This window comes from Phacochoerus africanus, chromosome 5 (genome assembly GCF_016906955.1).
Source record: "Phacochoerus africanus isolate WHEZ1 chromosome 5, ROS_Pafr_v1, whole genome shotgun sequence".
Classification (NCBI taxonomy): Eukaryota; Metazoa; Chordata; class Mammalia; order Artiodactyla; family Suidae; genus Phacochoerus; species Phacochoerus africanus.
The window spans coordinates 49949804-49965562 of NC_062548.1; the positions used below are offsets into that span (position 1 = coordinate 49949804).

Below are 15759 nucleotides of genomic sequence, written 5' to 3' on the forward strand. Positions count from 1 at the left end.
CGCTTCCCAGCCGGTGAAGGGGTTAAGGTGAAGCAGAGTTAAACTCCCAACCAGATTGCTGGTGCGCTAGTTCCCTCCCCTTATCGAAACCCAACACACAACATTCCTAAACCTCTGTGGCGCTGGCCGGCTCCTCCCCTCCCGTGGACCCACCCCCGACGCACGTTCCAGCGATCTTCGCTCAGCGGCGGGTCTGCGCAGGCTCCTGAAGGGTCAGGGAAGAGGGGGCTCGGGCGGGGGCGTGGCTCCGATCTTTGTGGGTCTCGCGACTCCCGGCTCGTAGCCTGACTTGGGTGCCGCGCCCCGAGCCCGAAGCAGTTGGCAGTGTCCCTCGGTCTGCCCGCCTGCGAAGGGCTGTGGAGGCCTGGAGGTGGGTGCAGATTTGCAGGGCCGAGCTGCAACTGTGAGGCTCTCCCCGGAATCCCTGCCGTCTCGGAGCTGCGGGGAAGCGCGGGGCACCGATATCGCAGGTGTCACTGTGGCCGTATTTCCTGGTGGTCTTCATGGGTACTGGGTTCCAGAGCCTGGTCCTGAGGAGGAGGACGGCGGAGAGTAATTGGAAGCTGGGCTTGTGAGAGGTCTGGGAGGGGAAGAGTATCGCCTCAGCGGCCGCACTGCACGCGGGTATGTCGGGGTTTGATAGTCCTCTTCTGGGCCCTGCGAGTCGGCTAGAGGTCGCTGCGCCGGTGATGGAATGCCCAGTGTCACCCAGCTTGCTCCCTGCTCCCTGAACCTCGGGAGGACCGCCGGGACGCGCCGAAGGACAGAAATTTGGACCTAGTAAAAGGACATCACCCCTTAGCCCCAGCTATGGACTCCACAGCATCAGGTTTGGCTCTGAAGAGTTACGGGGTAGAACCCTCTTGGGGAGTTAGTACTGGGCCTAGGAGGAGATGGACCCTAGGAAATGGCCGCGGAGTCCCACTGGAGGGGCAGAGACTGCGGCTGCTTTCCCTGTGATGGTGCTTAACCTCCCAGGCTCGGGAGCATCAAGTCCCAACATCCAGAGAACACGGTGGAGGGGATGGCCATGGGAGACTCGTCCCAAAGGGCAGAGGAGAGGGGGAAGAGCAGGAGAGGATCTCTTCCTGCTGTGGCAGGGAGAGGGTAAACAAACTTGTGAGGGACTGGCCCTTGGCCAGGGATCAGAGGACAGTGGGGCCATTTGGAGCCTTGCCAGTCACTTCCTTTATCACTTCATTAAGTAATAATGTTTTTCTAGCTCACCTCCATAGGAGGTCAGCAGTGTACATGATCAGCACCTCATATAACCACATGCTCAGGGGCATAAAAATGGCCAGGAGAGAACTGGGCCAAATCTCTGGGCCTCTCACCCCTTTTTTTCCCCTCTATGCTTTGTGGTCTGTAAGCCAGCAGCACAGGCCTTTCCTGGAAGCTCTTTAGAAATGCAGACTCTCAGGCTCTACCCCTCATCTGCTGAACCAGCGTGTGTAGCCAGATCCTCAGGAGTCCATATGCACATTCAAGTTTGGGAAGCCCTGACCTGTGCTATATAATCTGCTGCTTGCCTACCTCCATGCTTTTGCTTTTGTTATTGGTGGCCTTAACCAACATGGGGTTGGGGTTAGTTTTTTGTTTGAAGGCTTTAAGGACAGAGTTATACAAAGCCCTATAATAGAGGGACTCTCAAAATATGTTGCAGTACCCTAACAGTGCTTGGGTCCACAGAGCTGGAGGAACTGGCCTCTAAGCTGGCTCCCAAGGGTAAGGGAAGAGGTGTAACTTCTTCCCCAAAGCCCTCTATCCCTCTGCGATTTTATTTTGTATTATTAACCTGTCTTATGCCCTCAGGTTACATTTTAAGTTCCTTGAAGTTCTTCTCCATGTTAATATTTTCAAAAGGGCTAGTAGAGGACCTGCATATTGGGGGCCCAGTAAATAACTCTCCATGGAGTGGCCAGACTGTGGTCACACTTCAGCTACCTACAGCTTGCTGTGACCTATGGACAGGTGGGGACCTCATGCAACTATGTGCGAGAGCACTACTGCCTGATTTGGGCAGGCTAAAGGCTGCTCCTCAGCTCCCTTTGGGCCAACCTTGTTCCCAGAACCATGACGGTGACACAGTGAGTTGGGGTGTCTGGGAGCTGTAAGTCTCACAAGGGTTAGCCTTCCTTATGGCTCCTTTTACCTTCCTAGTTCTCCCTTCTCAGGACTCCACTCTTTCTCCAGAGAGATACCCAGGAGAAAAGGGAACAGCCATTTTATTCCTGAAAGCCAGGTCCCAGGTGAGTTGGAGTTCGCTTAATTTTTCCTCAAATGCCTGAATTTTGGATATTTTTTTGCCACAGACACAGCAACACTGGATCTGAGCCGCATCTGCGACCTGTGCCGCAGCTTATGGCAATGCTGAATCCTTAACCCACTGAGTGAGGACAGGGATTGAACCCTCATGGACCCTATGTTGGGTTCTTAAACCAATGAGCCACAATGAGAACTGATCTGGAGTCTCCTTGTTTGCCAAAAGGAACTGTGCCCAGTGCCTGCTCTGCAGGAGATCAAACCCATCAAGGCTTTTGCTGGCCTCCTTGCCCCTTGCCCAGGGCCCTCTCCTCTCCATGCAGTGTGCACTCACTCAGATCCTTTGGATTATTTCTGTACCAGGCACTGTGGTGAGTGCCAAGTCATGTGAGAGTGCCCTGGTCCTGAAGGAGTGCCACAAGCATGGAGGGAAGAGGACTCTGGCACCTAGGAGGCAGCCCCAGTCACAGAGCATGGTTTGACAGCAGATGGAATGGCAGAGACCAGCCTTTCCATCAAAGTTTGGACAAAGAGAATCAGCCTGTGCTGGAGAGGCTGGAGAAGGCTCCTGGAGAAGCGGGGACAAGGGGGTTCTGAGGGTACAGACAGGCCGGGAGGCCATTTGAGGCTGGGTCCCTGTAGAAATGTTATCTTTGTGGTGACAGACTTAACATCACTGCTTCAGCTGCGTGACCTTGGTCGAATCACCTAAACTCTCAATGTCCTGGTTTTGCCAACTAAAATGAGGAGGGTGATCATGATGATGATGGAAATAATAATTGCTAACCAAATATATCAGCAACTATTCTACCCTATTTATTTGTACCAATTAATGTCATCTTTACAACATTCCTGTTTCAAAGAATGGCAGCTGAGGCACAGAGAGGTAAACTGAGGAAACCAAGATAGAGAGAGATAAAGTAATTCATGCATTGTTATCTAGCTAGTAAGGGAGGGAGCTAGTTTCAAGTCTAGGTTGTCTAGCTCCAGAATCTTCACCACTCAGTAATAAAACTATCTCATGTGGTTGTTGGAGACTTCAGGTGAATGGAGTTGCTTAGTCATTATTAGCTTCACTTGTGATGGGGGTGAAGGCATTAATGGTGACTGACTCTAGAGGTGGCTTCAGGTTTGGCTGTAGGAGGCTAAATGTGGAATGAAAACCTTCAAGGGGGGACCTGTGAATGCCAGTTTGCATCATTTCCTAGCAATGGTAATTTAGTAGGATTCTAGCTCAATAATAGACATTTATATGTAGTTTTCTAGTCAACAGGGGAAACCCTCACCAATAAGGAATTCTCTCAGTAATAAGAATAATGAACTTCTTTGACCTTGATGTACACCAGAGGTGTATCAGACAGTTTTGTCTAGTTCTGTGTGGTAACAAAGCCCCAGATCTCAATGGCTCACAGTAACAAAGTATATTTCTTCTACATATTACCTGTCAGTAGTGGGCTGGCTGTGGCTCTGCAACACCCTCTTCATAGTGGAATTGAGGCTGGAGGATCCGCCCTGCTCTGGGATGTGCTGTTCTTGTGGCCGGGGAGGAGGGGGAAGTACAGAACCAGGGGATGGCTCTCCAAGCTTCTGCTTTTAAGTGGCAGGCGCTGCTCTGGCTCACAGCCCATTGGCCAGGGCAGGTCATGTGGCCAAGCCCAACGTCAATGAGATGGGCCTAGAAGGAGGAGCGGTGAATATTCTGAAGAAATAATTAGTCTTCTACTGACTATTTTCTTACTCAGAGATGTTCACTTCCCACCTCTTGCACATACAATCTCTCCCCAAGGGAGAACCCAAAAGCCCATCCAATCATAATCAGGATCGAAATCCTTGATGATGATAGTCTGGACATCAGGTCTGGATATAGAGACTTATGAACTAAAAAGGTAAGTTGCCTGAATCCATATACCCCACATACAAATGGAACAGTGGAGTAGGATAACCACAACAAACACCCCTATTCACAAGGAGGAAGCAGTTGCAGGTCTGTAACAGTTAAAAAATTCTGGTGAGCAGACTTGGCTGTGGGAGCAGGGAAGTCTTTTACTTAGGCCCTGGCTCTGCTCCCTGGGTACAGCTTCCCAGTGCAGTGTTCTCCTTGGCTCTGCTCTCCAGAAGTTCCTTCCTTTTGCAGGATCCCCCCTGATCACATATGAGGATGATATTGGAAAATAAATTCTTGTGAGGACCTAGCAGCTTTTTCACTCTGCCCAAGTAGGTTGATGGCCCAAGGGTTGTTTCAGGTCATAAACATTCAGTGTGCCTCTCAAAAACTTAATCAGCTTTTTGTGTATTTGCTTCCAAGAGCTCCATGTGTCAATAGGTTTTCCTACAGTTCTTGCTGAAATATGCCCCTCTCTTTAGAGTTAATTGAGAGCTTTGGGGGTTTCCTTCACTCTGAGCAATTTGGTTCCACTGAAAGGAGCTATCTGCAGTTATTCAGAGGTTTAAATAAGGTTCAACAATCACACCTATGATTTGGTCCTTACCACTAGGTTGAGTTTTAATCGTCCTTTATCATGCCGAAGCCTTATCTATTTTGTCCTTATCAGTTGGAAATAAGAATTGATTAAATCTCCAACCCTGCAAATCTTAGAATTTCTGGATACTTCCTTTTGCTTTCTATTTTTATTTTGCAGCAAACTTTTTTTTTTTTTTTTGGCTGTGCCCACAGCATGTGGAAGTTCCTGGGCCAGGGATCAAACCTGAGCCATAGCAATGACAACACCAGATCCTTAACTGCTAGGCTACCAGAGAACTCCACAAACCAGAAATTTCGAGCTTATTTCTTGTCATACCCTCTCAAATGCAGCCAATAACAACCAACTGATACTACTGATGTTATGTTTCCCTCCTCTTATCATAATGTCACGAGCTCATGCTTGCATTGTTCCTCTTTCGGGTTATTGCAGACAGTATTTTCCCACATGTTCACCAAGTTATGTGAGTTGTCATCTGGTGAGTACGTTTCCTCATTGCCTGACCCTGAAGCCAGTGTCACATATTTTATGCTTTTTGTTATGGCAGAACCTCACTTTGAGTATTATCTTTTTTAGTGTGTGAGTTTAGGCTAGTTATACTGTGATAACCAGAGCAAACCCTGAGAGATTTATACCAACGAAGATTTGTTTCTGGTTCATGTTACAGGCAAGCTTTGGTTTTGCCCACACCTTCTCTCTGGGGTTGTTTGCCATCCTCAAAGCAGAGGGAAAAGAAACAATTGCAGAACCTCCACCGGCTCTGAAAGCTTTTGCTTATAAGCAGCTCATGTCACTGTCTTCACATTCCATTTGTGAAAGCAGATTTGGCCACACCTGAGCCAGTGGGGTAAGAAGATCAATTTTGTAGGAGGGGCCAACTATTTTGAACAAGTAGTATAATCTGTCACAAGAGGTTACTATAGTAGTGAGTGCTCCACTTTTGTTCATTTTGGACTGCCTTTAAGTTAAGGTAAAATTGTTACTTTGGCTTACTCTATGGAATCTTTAGTATCTAAATGATACACTGGGGGGGGAAGTAACAGGAGTTTATACAACCTTCACTTATCTGCTTTTTAGTTCATATATATGGATTATTGTATAATAGAAGTCAAATAGGTGTTCTACTTGCTGTTACAGGATAGTTCTGGCTGAGACCCACAGAATGGTTGTACCTTGTGAGACCCTAAAATCCAGGGTCTGTTCTCTACTTCGCACATTTAGGAATTGAAAAATGATTAGGCTTTCGGGAAAGGCTTTATGTTAATTGAATTTACAAAAGACTTATTGATTCACTATGAGGCCACTTGATATACTTTCACTGAACTGTGTGCTGTCAGGCTGTTATGGAGATAAGTGATTTTAAGGCCAAACGATTTGATTTGGCCTTAGTAAAAACTGTCATTGAAATCCTGAGTCACTAGTTTTCTCAAAAATATTTAATTAGAAGACAGTTGATATCAGTGCATTTCAGAATGCAGAGCATAATAGTCTGTTACATCTGTTTTTTGGTCACACCTGTGGCATATGGAAGTTCCTAGACCAGGGATTAAATCCAAGCTGCAGCTACAACCTATGATACAATGCTGGATCCTTAACCCCCTGAGCCACATGGAAACTCCTGACTGATATATATAAATGCAACTAAAATGAGAGTAAAACCTCTTGAAAACTGAGAGATGGATTGTATTTCTCTCTCCCACATAAGCAGAGTATCTCTGTAGGCCTGGTTCTCTTGAGACCTTGATTATATTTCCATGCAGCTTGATGTTGAAATATGTGGGCACTGGGTGGGATACCAAGCAGAAAGGATGACAAAATTCTTGGAGTATTTTTGAGATGATAAAACTCAGAACTGGGCATTGTGATAGCTAGGAACTCTCAGAATCCCTTCTTGTACATCCTAAGGTTTTATTCAGGCAACCATCTACTCTTCCCCCCAAGGGCCACATGTGGTGTGGTCCCTGAGTGTGCTAGAGTGTCTTCTGTGTTTCAGGACCCGATGACCTTTGAGGATGTGGCCGTGGAATTCACCCGGTGGGAGTGGGAGCAGCTGGACACTGCTCAGAAAGACCTTTACCGGGAGGTGATGCTGGAGAACTTCAAGAACCTGGCCTCCCTGGGTGAGCTCAGCTCTGCCAAAGCCCAAAACCTGCCCATCGGGCTATCTTTATTTCCTTGGTGTTTATCTTTTTTTTTTTTTTGTCTTTTCTAGGGCCAGACCCATGGCATATGGATGTTCCCAGGCTAGGGGTCTAATCGAAGCTGTAGCTGCTGGCCTACACCAGAGCCACAGCAACACAGGATCCAAACCTTATTTGTGACCTACACCACAGCTCACAGCAACGCTGGATCCTTAACCCACTGAGCAAGGCCAGGGATCCAACCCACAATCTCATGGTTCCTAGTCGGATTCGTTAGCCACTGAGCCATGGCGGAAACTCCCATTTCCTTGGTGTTTAAAAGCTAGGGATATCTGGGCCTGTTGGCAGACTTTTGCTCAGGGATTCTGGAATTAAACATTTATATTCTCTTTTGGGCCTAGAGATGCAGTATTTCTGCTTGATCTTTCTAGGAAAGTCCTGCTCCATATGAGGTCAGAATAAGAAGCTTCATGACTCCGTTCCTGCTGTTTCATAATGCCCATTCTCTGGAGGTTATCCACAATATTTCTCCTCCCAGAAGACCAAGGGCCAGAGCCCTGGCCTCCATCATACATGGTCATGATCCTTTTCTTTCTCTGCCATCAGGGTTTCCAGTGTCCAAACCATATGTGATCTGCCAGTTGGAAGAAGGGGAAGAGCCCTGTACAGTAGAGAAAGAAATCTCAACAGGTGCCCACTCAGGTAAGTGAGTTGGACCAAAACAGCATGACACATAAGGCGGCCCAGCTGTGAGTTGGAAGCTGCCCTGATCCCTTGGTCAGGGGGCCCTTCTTTGGGAAGGTGAAGTCACTTTCCAGGAGCCCTCAACTCTAGTATTTTGAATACGGTAAGCTTTTGTAATTATTTCCTGTGTGAACAGATGTTTATTTTCCCCCTAGAGTTTATTTTTCCCTTGTTACCTATCTCCGCCCACTCTTAGGGATTCTTGGGGATGTGTCTCATTACTATATGTTACACAGTCAATATTAGATGGAATCTAAGGGTCAACAGTCCTAAGTGCCCAGCAATCCTCTATCAGCAGGGCTGAGGGAGTTAGCAAGGGATCAAACAGAACAGTTAAGGAGTCCAGAAATGAAAGGGTTACAGGCAAGAACATCCTGACAGATGATGTCAGGAAATCAAGATGAGAATATTTCAAGTTTGGTTAAGCTGAGCTGCAACCAAGGTGGTTCTAGGAACAAAGACTACTCCTTACCAGCTATTGATGGCATTCTTTGGACCATTTATTCCTAGGTGATGTGAGAATACCTGGTAGGCTCCACCCCTTGGGGCAGAATTCTGGACACAAAGCTCTCCTGACTGTCATGTGTAGCCCAAACGTACTGGAGTAGATGGTCGGTGCCAGTGTCCATCTCTGAGGCAAAGTCAGCCTCTGGCCAAAGCTAAAGCTCCCAAAAGCAGGATGCAAATCCTAAGAGCACAGGCTGGGCCTCTTCTGAACCTAGAAGAGAGGACAGAGAAGGAAGATGGTGATCCCTGTATTACTACTCTCTTCATCGTGTTTCCTTCCAGAATGAGAACAAGGGTCTGATATCTGGATTTAGGCTCATGATTAATATCTATCTGTTTACAGTGGCCTACAAACATGGCTGTGTTTCAGAATCTCTTGGGGAGCTTGCTAAACATTCAGATCCCTAGGAGCCACACAAGACCTACTTGACTCAGAATCTGGCCCCTTGTAGCCTAGGTTAGGCATTACCAGTCATTTCCCTCTTCAGAAGGGCCTCTATTATTGTATTAGCTTTCTACTGCTGCTGTAAAAAACTGTCAAAAATTTAGCAGCTTTAAGCAACACAAGTTTATTATCTCAAGATCATAGGTCAGAATCAAGCATGGGTCTCTTATGGTTACACCCAAGTTACTGGCAGGACCACATTCCTCTCTGGGGTATCAAGGGAAGAATCTGTTTCCTGTTCATCTGTGTTATTGGCAGAATCAGTTCTTTGCAATTGTAAAATTGCTGGCTATAAGCTGATGAGGCATTCCCAGCTTCTAGATACTGCTACCCTCCTTGGCCCACAATGCGCTTCCTCCAGCTTCAAAGCTAGAAATGGTGGGTCAAGTCCTTCTCACACCACAACTCTCTGACTCAGCCAGGAAATAGTCTCTGATTTTGAGAATTTATGTGAGTACATTGGGCCCACCTGAATAATCCAGGATAATCTCCCCATCTCAAGATCTGTGCCCTTAATAACATCTGCAAAGTCTCTTTTGCCATGTAAAGTAACATACTTGTATGTTCTTGGGATTAGGGCATAGGCATCTTTGGGGGAATAACTATTCTGCCTACTACAGTTATATACAGTAAATAATACACAATACACACACACACAATAATGTGTGGTGTGTTTGAGCTGCTGAGGGAAGACAATGTGGAGGGCCTCCTCCTACCTTCTTCTCATCTTTACAATTTTTTTCTTGTCTTTTTAGGATTGCACCTGGGGTATATGGAAGTTCCCAGGCTAGGGGTCGAATCAGAGCTGTAGCTGCCACCCTTCACCACAGCCACAACCATGCCAGGTCTTTAACTCACTGAGCAAGGCCAGGGATCAAACCCACGTCCTCATGGATACTTGTCAGGTTCGTTACTGCTTAATCACCATGGGAACTCCTCATCTTTACAATCTTTGGACTTACATTGTGCAGTAGATTCCAAACACTGTTCCCTCAGGTTTTTCTAATCTCCATTTATCTGCTTATCTTGTTCTTAATAACCCCCAAATTTTCTTTAGACATACACCATTCTTGGTAGAAACTGTACACTTCTTTTAGATTTTATTTTAAAGGTAAATTTTCTTACATCTATTATAGGACTTCCTGTTGGCACTTAAAACAGGTAATACTAGACAGTCTTTTTTTGTTTTTTTTTTTTTCCCCCCCCTCTAGACCGGGAAAGAAGGCCTCGAGCCAAGGAGTCAATGCCAAGTCAGGGAATTTCCAAAGAAAAATTATTCCTGGTAGCATCTGTGGAAAAACACATTAGAGATGAACTTTGGTTTTCCAAACTGGAAGCAGCTTGGGGTTGTGATAACCAGTTAGAAATATATCCAAAAAAACAGGAGAGACCTGTGAAAGAAATATCATCTTCTCACAAATTTACTACCAGCCTTAGGAAAGATCATGAATGGAGTGAATTTGGGACAAATTTTGGCTTAAAATCAGTCCTTGTTAGCCAACACAGTGTTCTCATGGGAAAAGAATTCAAAAAATGTGATATGGAATTGAGCCAGACTTCAGGGAGAAATAACTCTCTGAGAACCCATCCCGGGAAGAAATCTTGTAAATGCAATGAATGTGGGAAGTTGTTCCATTTCCAGTCAGAACTTAGGCGCCATCAGAGATGTCACACTGGAGAAAAGCCCTATGAGTGCAGTGAATGTGGAAGAGCCTTTGGTCATATTTCATCCCTTATTAAACATCAGAGAACTCATACTGGAGAAAAGCCCTATGAATGCAGCGAATGTGGCAGAGCCTTCAGCCAGAGTTCATCTCTTGTTCTACATTATAGATTCCATACTGGAGAGAAACCCTACAAATGCAATGAATGTGGGAGGGCCTTTGGTCATACATCATCCCTTATTAAACATCAGAGAACTCATACTGGAGAAAAACCCTATGAATGCAAGGAATGTGGGAGAACCTTCAGCCAGAGTTCCTCTCTCATTGTACATTATAGATTTCATACTGGAGAGAAGCCCTACAAATGTAATAGATGTGGGAGAGCCTTCAGCCAGAGTTCATCTCTCACTCAACATTATAGATTTCATACTGGAGAGAAACCCTACAAATGTAATGAATGTGGAAGAGCCTTTGCTCACACTGCATCCCTTATTAAACATCAGAAAAGTCATGCTGGGAAAAAAACCCTATGAATTCAGCCAATGTGGGAAGACTCAGCTGGAGTACACACACCACTAAACCTCAGAGGATATAGAAGAAAGAGATCCTATGAGTGTAACGTATATGGGAAGACTTCAGGTCAGAGGATACATCTTGTTCAATATCAGACAGGACATACTAAACAGAAGCTATCTATTAATATCAAGAGAGGGAGTGGGCCTCCAGGCATACCTCCTCCTTTATCAAACACCAGAGAATTCAAACTAATAAGAAAACAATGAGTGTAATGGATTTGGAAAGGCTTTAGTTAGAGGACACACATTATTCAACATCAGACAGTTTATGATGGGGATAAGCCTTTTCAATGGAATGCATATAGAATAGCCTTTAGACACATATTTTTCCTAATAAACTGAAAAACTCAACAACTCATACTGGAGAGAAACTGCTCAAGTGCGGTAAAAAAAATCAGTAAAACTTACTAAGCATCAGGAACACATACTACAGAGAATCCCTAAGAAGGAGTAAATGTGGGAAGGTATTCAGAGTATATCCCTTACTAAGCATCAGAAAATTCTACCTTGAGAAAAAAATCTGTGGATACAGTGAATGTGAAAAAGCCTCCAGCCAAATCTCTTCCCCTTATAAACACCAGCAAACTCACCCCACTGGTTAGAAACCTTGGGTATGTAATGCACGTGGGCAAGCTGGTGTGGATATTCCACCCTTTTTTGCACATCAGAGCATTTGTATTAGAGTCACAGTTTGAATTTAGTGAGTTTTGGAAAACCTACTAGCCAGATGCCAGAACTGTACAATATGTTGAATTCCACTAGTAATAATGTGTGTCTTCTAACTAAAGCCTTTCCAAATCGCAAACCCTCAGCATACATTAAGGCATCAGCCAAAAGATAAACCCTGGGAGCTTAATGAATGTGAAGATAGTTCTTTCAGACTGGAGATTAACAACATAGAAGTGAGAGGAAGCTGAGCAACCTAATCTGGTGATTTTCTATCTGGTGGGGGCTGTTTTTATAACCACTTTTGCTCTGCCTCCCCATCCTGTTGCTGGTGAGGGTGGGGTTGTGTGGATGAAGGGAATGGAGGCAGAGGAAGGTGAAGCCATCAGTGATCTGGCCCAGCCATATTTTACAGCTAAGAGAACTGACCTTCAGAAAATGCCAAGCTCCAGCCTACATACCTAACTGCACTGGACTTCTTGCCTCCTGGTTCACAGCTGTAGCTTAAGGATTGAGAGACTGAAGGTCTTCCCTATACAAAACCTCCATGCACTAGTTTCTTTGTAGTACATGTTACCTTTATGAGGCAGTGGAATAGTATTTTAAAGTTTGACCAAAAAAGCAATTTTAGAGATCTTTATGCTACTAGATTTGGAGTTTTTTGAAATAAACACTTAAGTCACTAAAATATGGGTATCATTAAAATCAAAACCTCAAAAACATTATCCCAAGTGAGAGCAGCCAGATGCCAGGGATCACATATTGAATGTTCCCTTTGTATGAAATGGCCAGAAAACACAAATCTTCAGAGACAAAGTAGATTAGTGGTTGCCTGGGGCTGGGAGTGGCAATTGGGAGTGACTGCAAATATTCCAAGGAATCTTATTGGTGTGGTGGGAATGTCCTAAAACTGGACTATGGTGATGGCTGAACAATTTGGTAAATCAATAAAAGTCATTGAAGTGTTCCTAGAAAGTGGAGTGAATTTTATATGTATATTATACCTCAGCAAGATTGTTTTTAAAGAATCAAATATACAGATATACCAACTATTGCTAAACTAGTTTTCCTAAGTAGCCAACATATTTCAGGCCATACTTTGGTATCACTGTCTATTTTCTGTAATACTTAAACTTACTGGGTCTCAAGTTCATATCATGTTGCCTCTTCAACCTGTGTGGAGAAGCCAAGACCAAGAGCAGTCATAGACCAGAAGAGTGTCTGTCTGTTTTTCTTTTCCTTTCTTCTTTCCTTCCCTCCCTTTCTTTCGGGCCACACCTGTGGCACAGGAAATTCCTGGGCTAGGGGTTGAATTGGAGCTGCACCTGAGGCCTGTGCTACAGCCACAGCAATGCCAGATCCCAGCTGCATCTCTGACCTACACTGCAGCTTGTGGCAGTGCCAGATCCTTAACCCACTGAGCAAGGCTGGGGACTGAACCTGCATCCTCATAGTCAGGTTCTTAACCTACTGAGCCACAATGGGAACTCCTGACCAGAGGAGTCTTGACTAAAGAGAACTGGTTTGCACAGAGGACAGTCCTCAAAACATTTCAAGTCCAGGTGAGGTAGCTGAGCTCAGAATTCAGGGAACCAGGTCAAAGTGGGTCCATGGAGACAAGCAGGATCTAGAGATCCAAGAATTTGGTGAAAGCAGAGGGGAGCAAGAAGGCAGGATGAGGGAGTTCCCGTCATGGCGCAGTGGTTGACGAATCCGACTAGGAACCATGAGGTTGCGGGTTCGGTCCCTGCCCTTGCTCAGTGGGTTAACGATCCGGTGTTGCCGTGAGCTATGGTGTAGGTTGCAGACACAGTTCGGATCCCGCGTTGCTGTGGCTCTGGCGTAGGCTGGTGGCTGCGGCTCCGATTCTGCCCCTAGCCTGGGAACCTCCATGTGCCGCGGAGCGGCCCAAAGAAATAGCAAAAAGACCAAAAAAAAAAAAAAAAAAAAAAGAAGGCAGGATGAACAGGAGGCATCTGGACAGCTTGAGGTCACAATCCCAGCCTATGAACCTAAAAATCACAGGAATTTCTTTGCGGAGGACCAAGGTTCACAAGAAGAAATAGTGAATACTTTCCATTGGTAACAGCCTAGTTTGCTCTATCCCATCTTTTTTTCCCCCAGTGCCCTTCTCTGGCCCCACCCCACAGGTCTGCATATGGAGGTTCCTAAGCTAGGGGTTGAATGGAAGCTGCAGCTGCTGGCCTACGCCACAGCCACAGCAATGCCAGATCTGAGCCTCATCCATGACCTACCCCATAGTTCGCAGGGACATCGGATACTTAACCCACTGGGTAGGGTCAGGGATCAAACTCACATCATCATGGATGTAACTGAGCAGGGCCCTGTGGGGCTCCTGGGCACAAAAGCCTTTCTAGGTCCCCCATTTCTTGTTTTTAGGAAATGGGCCTCATTCAGCCTGCATAGCTCCCTTAGTTCTGAGGGACAGGTTCAGACAGTGGCTGATCAGGGAAGGAAGGGGATGCAAAGACAAGGGAGGAACAGTTGAGAAACAATAGCACAGCCTTGGGGCGGGATCCTGGTTCCCTCTCAAGAGATACACATAATGATGTAAACATCTTAGAGAAAATTTATATTCCTTATGCTAAGGAATCTAAGAGAGCATTTATATTCCTTATGCTCCTTTTAGAAGTGAATACTTTTTGTTTATTGTCTTTTCTAGGGCCACTCCTGCAGCATGGAGGTTCCCAGGCTAGGGGTCTAATCTGAGCTGTAGCTGCCGGCCTATGCCAGAGCCACAGCAATGCCAGATCTGAGCTGCATCTGCAACCTGCACCACAGCTCACAGCAACACGGGATCCTTAACCCACTGAGCAAGGCCAGGGATTGAACCCACAACCTCATGGTTCCTAGTTGGATTCTTCAACCACTGAGCCACTACGGGAACTCCTAGAAATGAATACTTTAAAATTGAGCTTAGAGTCCTTCCCTGTCCTTCTCCCTGGCGTAATTGTGCCCTAAACACAATCACCTATAAGCTAAAGATAGGTACCCTGAGCACAATCACCTCTGGGTTAAAGATTATTTTAGCACATGATGTTTTTCAGGAACTTTCCCAGTTTGTTCTAATCTCTGATCAATATGCACTTTTCCCAAGTACTGTTATTCTAGGCAATAACCCAGCAGACCTCCATCATGATCATGCTGAGAGCTCCTGACACTGGCTTTGGTGACTAAGATTCCCCCAAAGAAAGAAGTATGTCTGCGCAATCCTGATTCCTATCTGAAAATCTGTTTTTCTTTTTTTTTCTTTCTTTCTTTCTTTTTTTATTTTTTTATTTTTGCCTTTTCTAGGGCCGCACCCGTGGCATATGGAGGTTCCCAGGTAGGGGTCTAATCGGAGCTGTAGCTGCCGGCCTATGCCACAGCCACAGCAACGCAGGATCTGAGCCATGTCTGCGACCTACACCACAGCTCATGGTAACGCTGGATCCTTAACCCATTGACCAAGGCCAGGGATTGAACCCGCAACGTCATAGTTCCTAGTTGGATTTGTTAACCACTGAATCACGGCAGGAACTCCTGTTTTTCTCCTTTTTACGATAAAACTCCCCAAAATTCTTCCCAATGGAGGGCATAGTCTTTAAGGCATTAGCCTGCTGTGGCCTCCTTTGCTTGGAAAGCAATAAAAGCTATCTTTTTCTCCTTCACCCAAAACTTTGTCTCTGTGTTTCAGTTTGGCACTGGTAGACAGAGGCTGAATTTCAGCAATATGGATACTAGTCAGGTTCATTTCCACTGAGCCAAAACTCCCCTGGTCACTTTATATAGCTGGCTGCCTGTGGCAACTTTGTAGCTGGCCTTTGCCTAATGTCTGTCCCCTCCTCTCCTGTATCTCAACCAGGTTAACCATTCTCATCAGCATGTACCCATTTTCCCTGATGAAAGCCTTTTACCGCCTAGGGGATAAATGTACACTCCTCAGCTTGGCATTTCATGCCCTCTTCATCCGCTCTAACCTCCTGCTGTTCCTGACAAGAACCTCTATTTCAGGCAAACTAGTGTCCTTGCGACACCTCCACAGTTCCTAGCCCATCAGCCTGGAATCCCCTCTCTACTGTCTAGAGTCTGATAATCAGCCAGAACCCTGTTCAAATGTCCCCTCCTCAGGGAAGAATTCTCTAGAACACTGATGAGAAGTCAGATCTTATTCATTTGCAATTGTAAACTGTACCATGAGTTGTTGTTTTTTTTTGTCTTTTTGTCTTTTTGCCATTTCTTGGGCCGCTCCCGCGGCATATGGAGGTTCCCAGG

General features: G+C 45.7%; 1 protein-coding gene across 1 annotated transcript; it reads left to right on the forward strand.

Annotated features, from left to right (window-relative positions):
- Positions 1-180: 180 nt before the first annotated feature.
- On the forward strand, positions 181-12459 carry ZNF514 (zinc finger protein 514). Its single transcript, XM_047781226.1, has 5 exons — positions 181-829; positions 2161-2249; positions 6736-6862; positions 7490-7585; positions 9791-12459. Exons 1-5 carry the CDS (start codon positions 811-813, stop codon positions 10774-10776), a joined length of 1317 nt encoding a protein of 438 aa, XP_047637182.1. The 5' UTR covers positions 181-810; the 3' UTR covers positions 10777-12459.
- The last annotated feature ends 3300 nt before the right edge of the window (positions 12460-15759 follow it).

What these genes read in the sequence shown, in the direction of transcription:
- ZNF514 (XM_047781226.1), top strand. An exon ending in CAAGAACCTGGCCTCCCTGG is followed by an intron (nt 6,863 to 7,489) that starts GTGAGCTCAGCT and finishes CTCTGCCATCAG; the next exon opens with GGTTTCCAGTGTCCAAACCA. An exon ending in CTCAACAGGTGCCCACTCAG is followed by an intron (nt 7,586 to 9,790) that starts GTAAGTGAGTTG and finishes CCCCCCCTCTAG; the next exon opens with ACCGGGAAAGAAGGCCTCGA.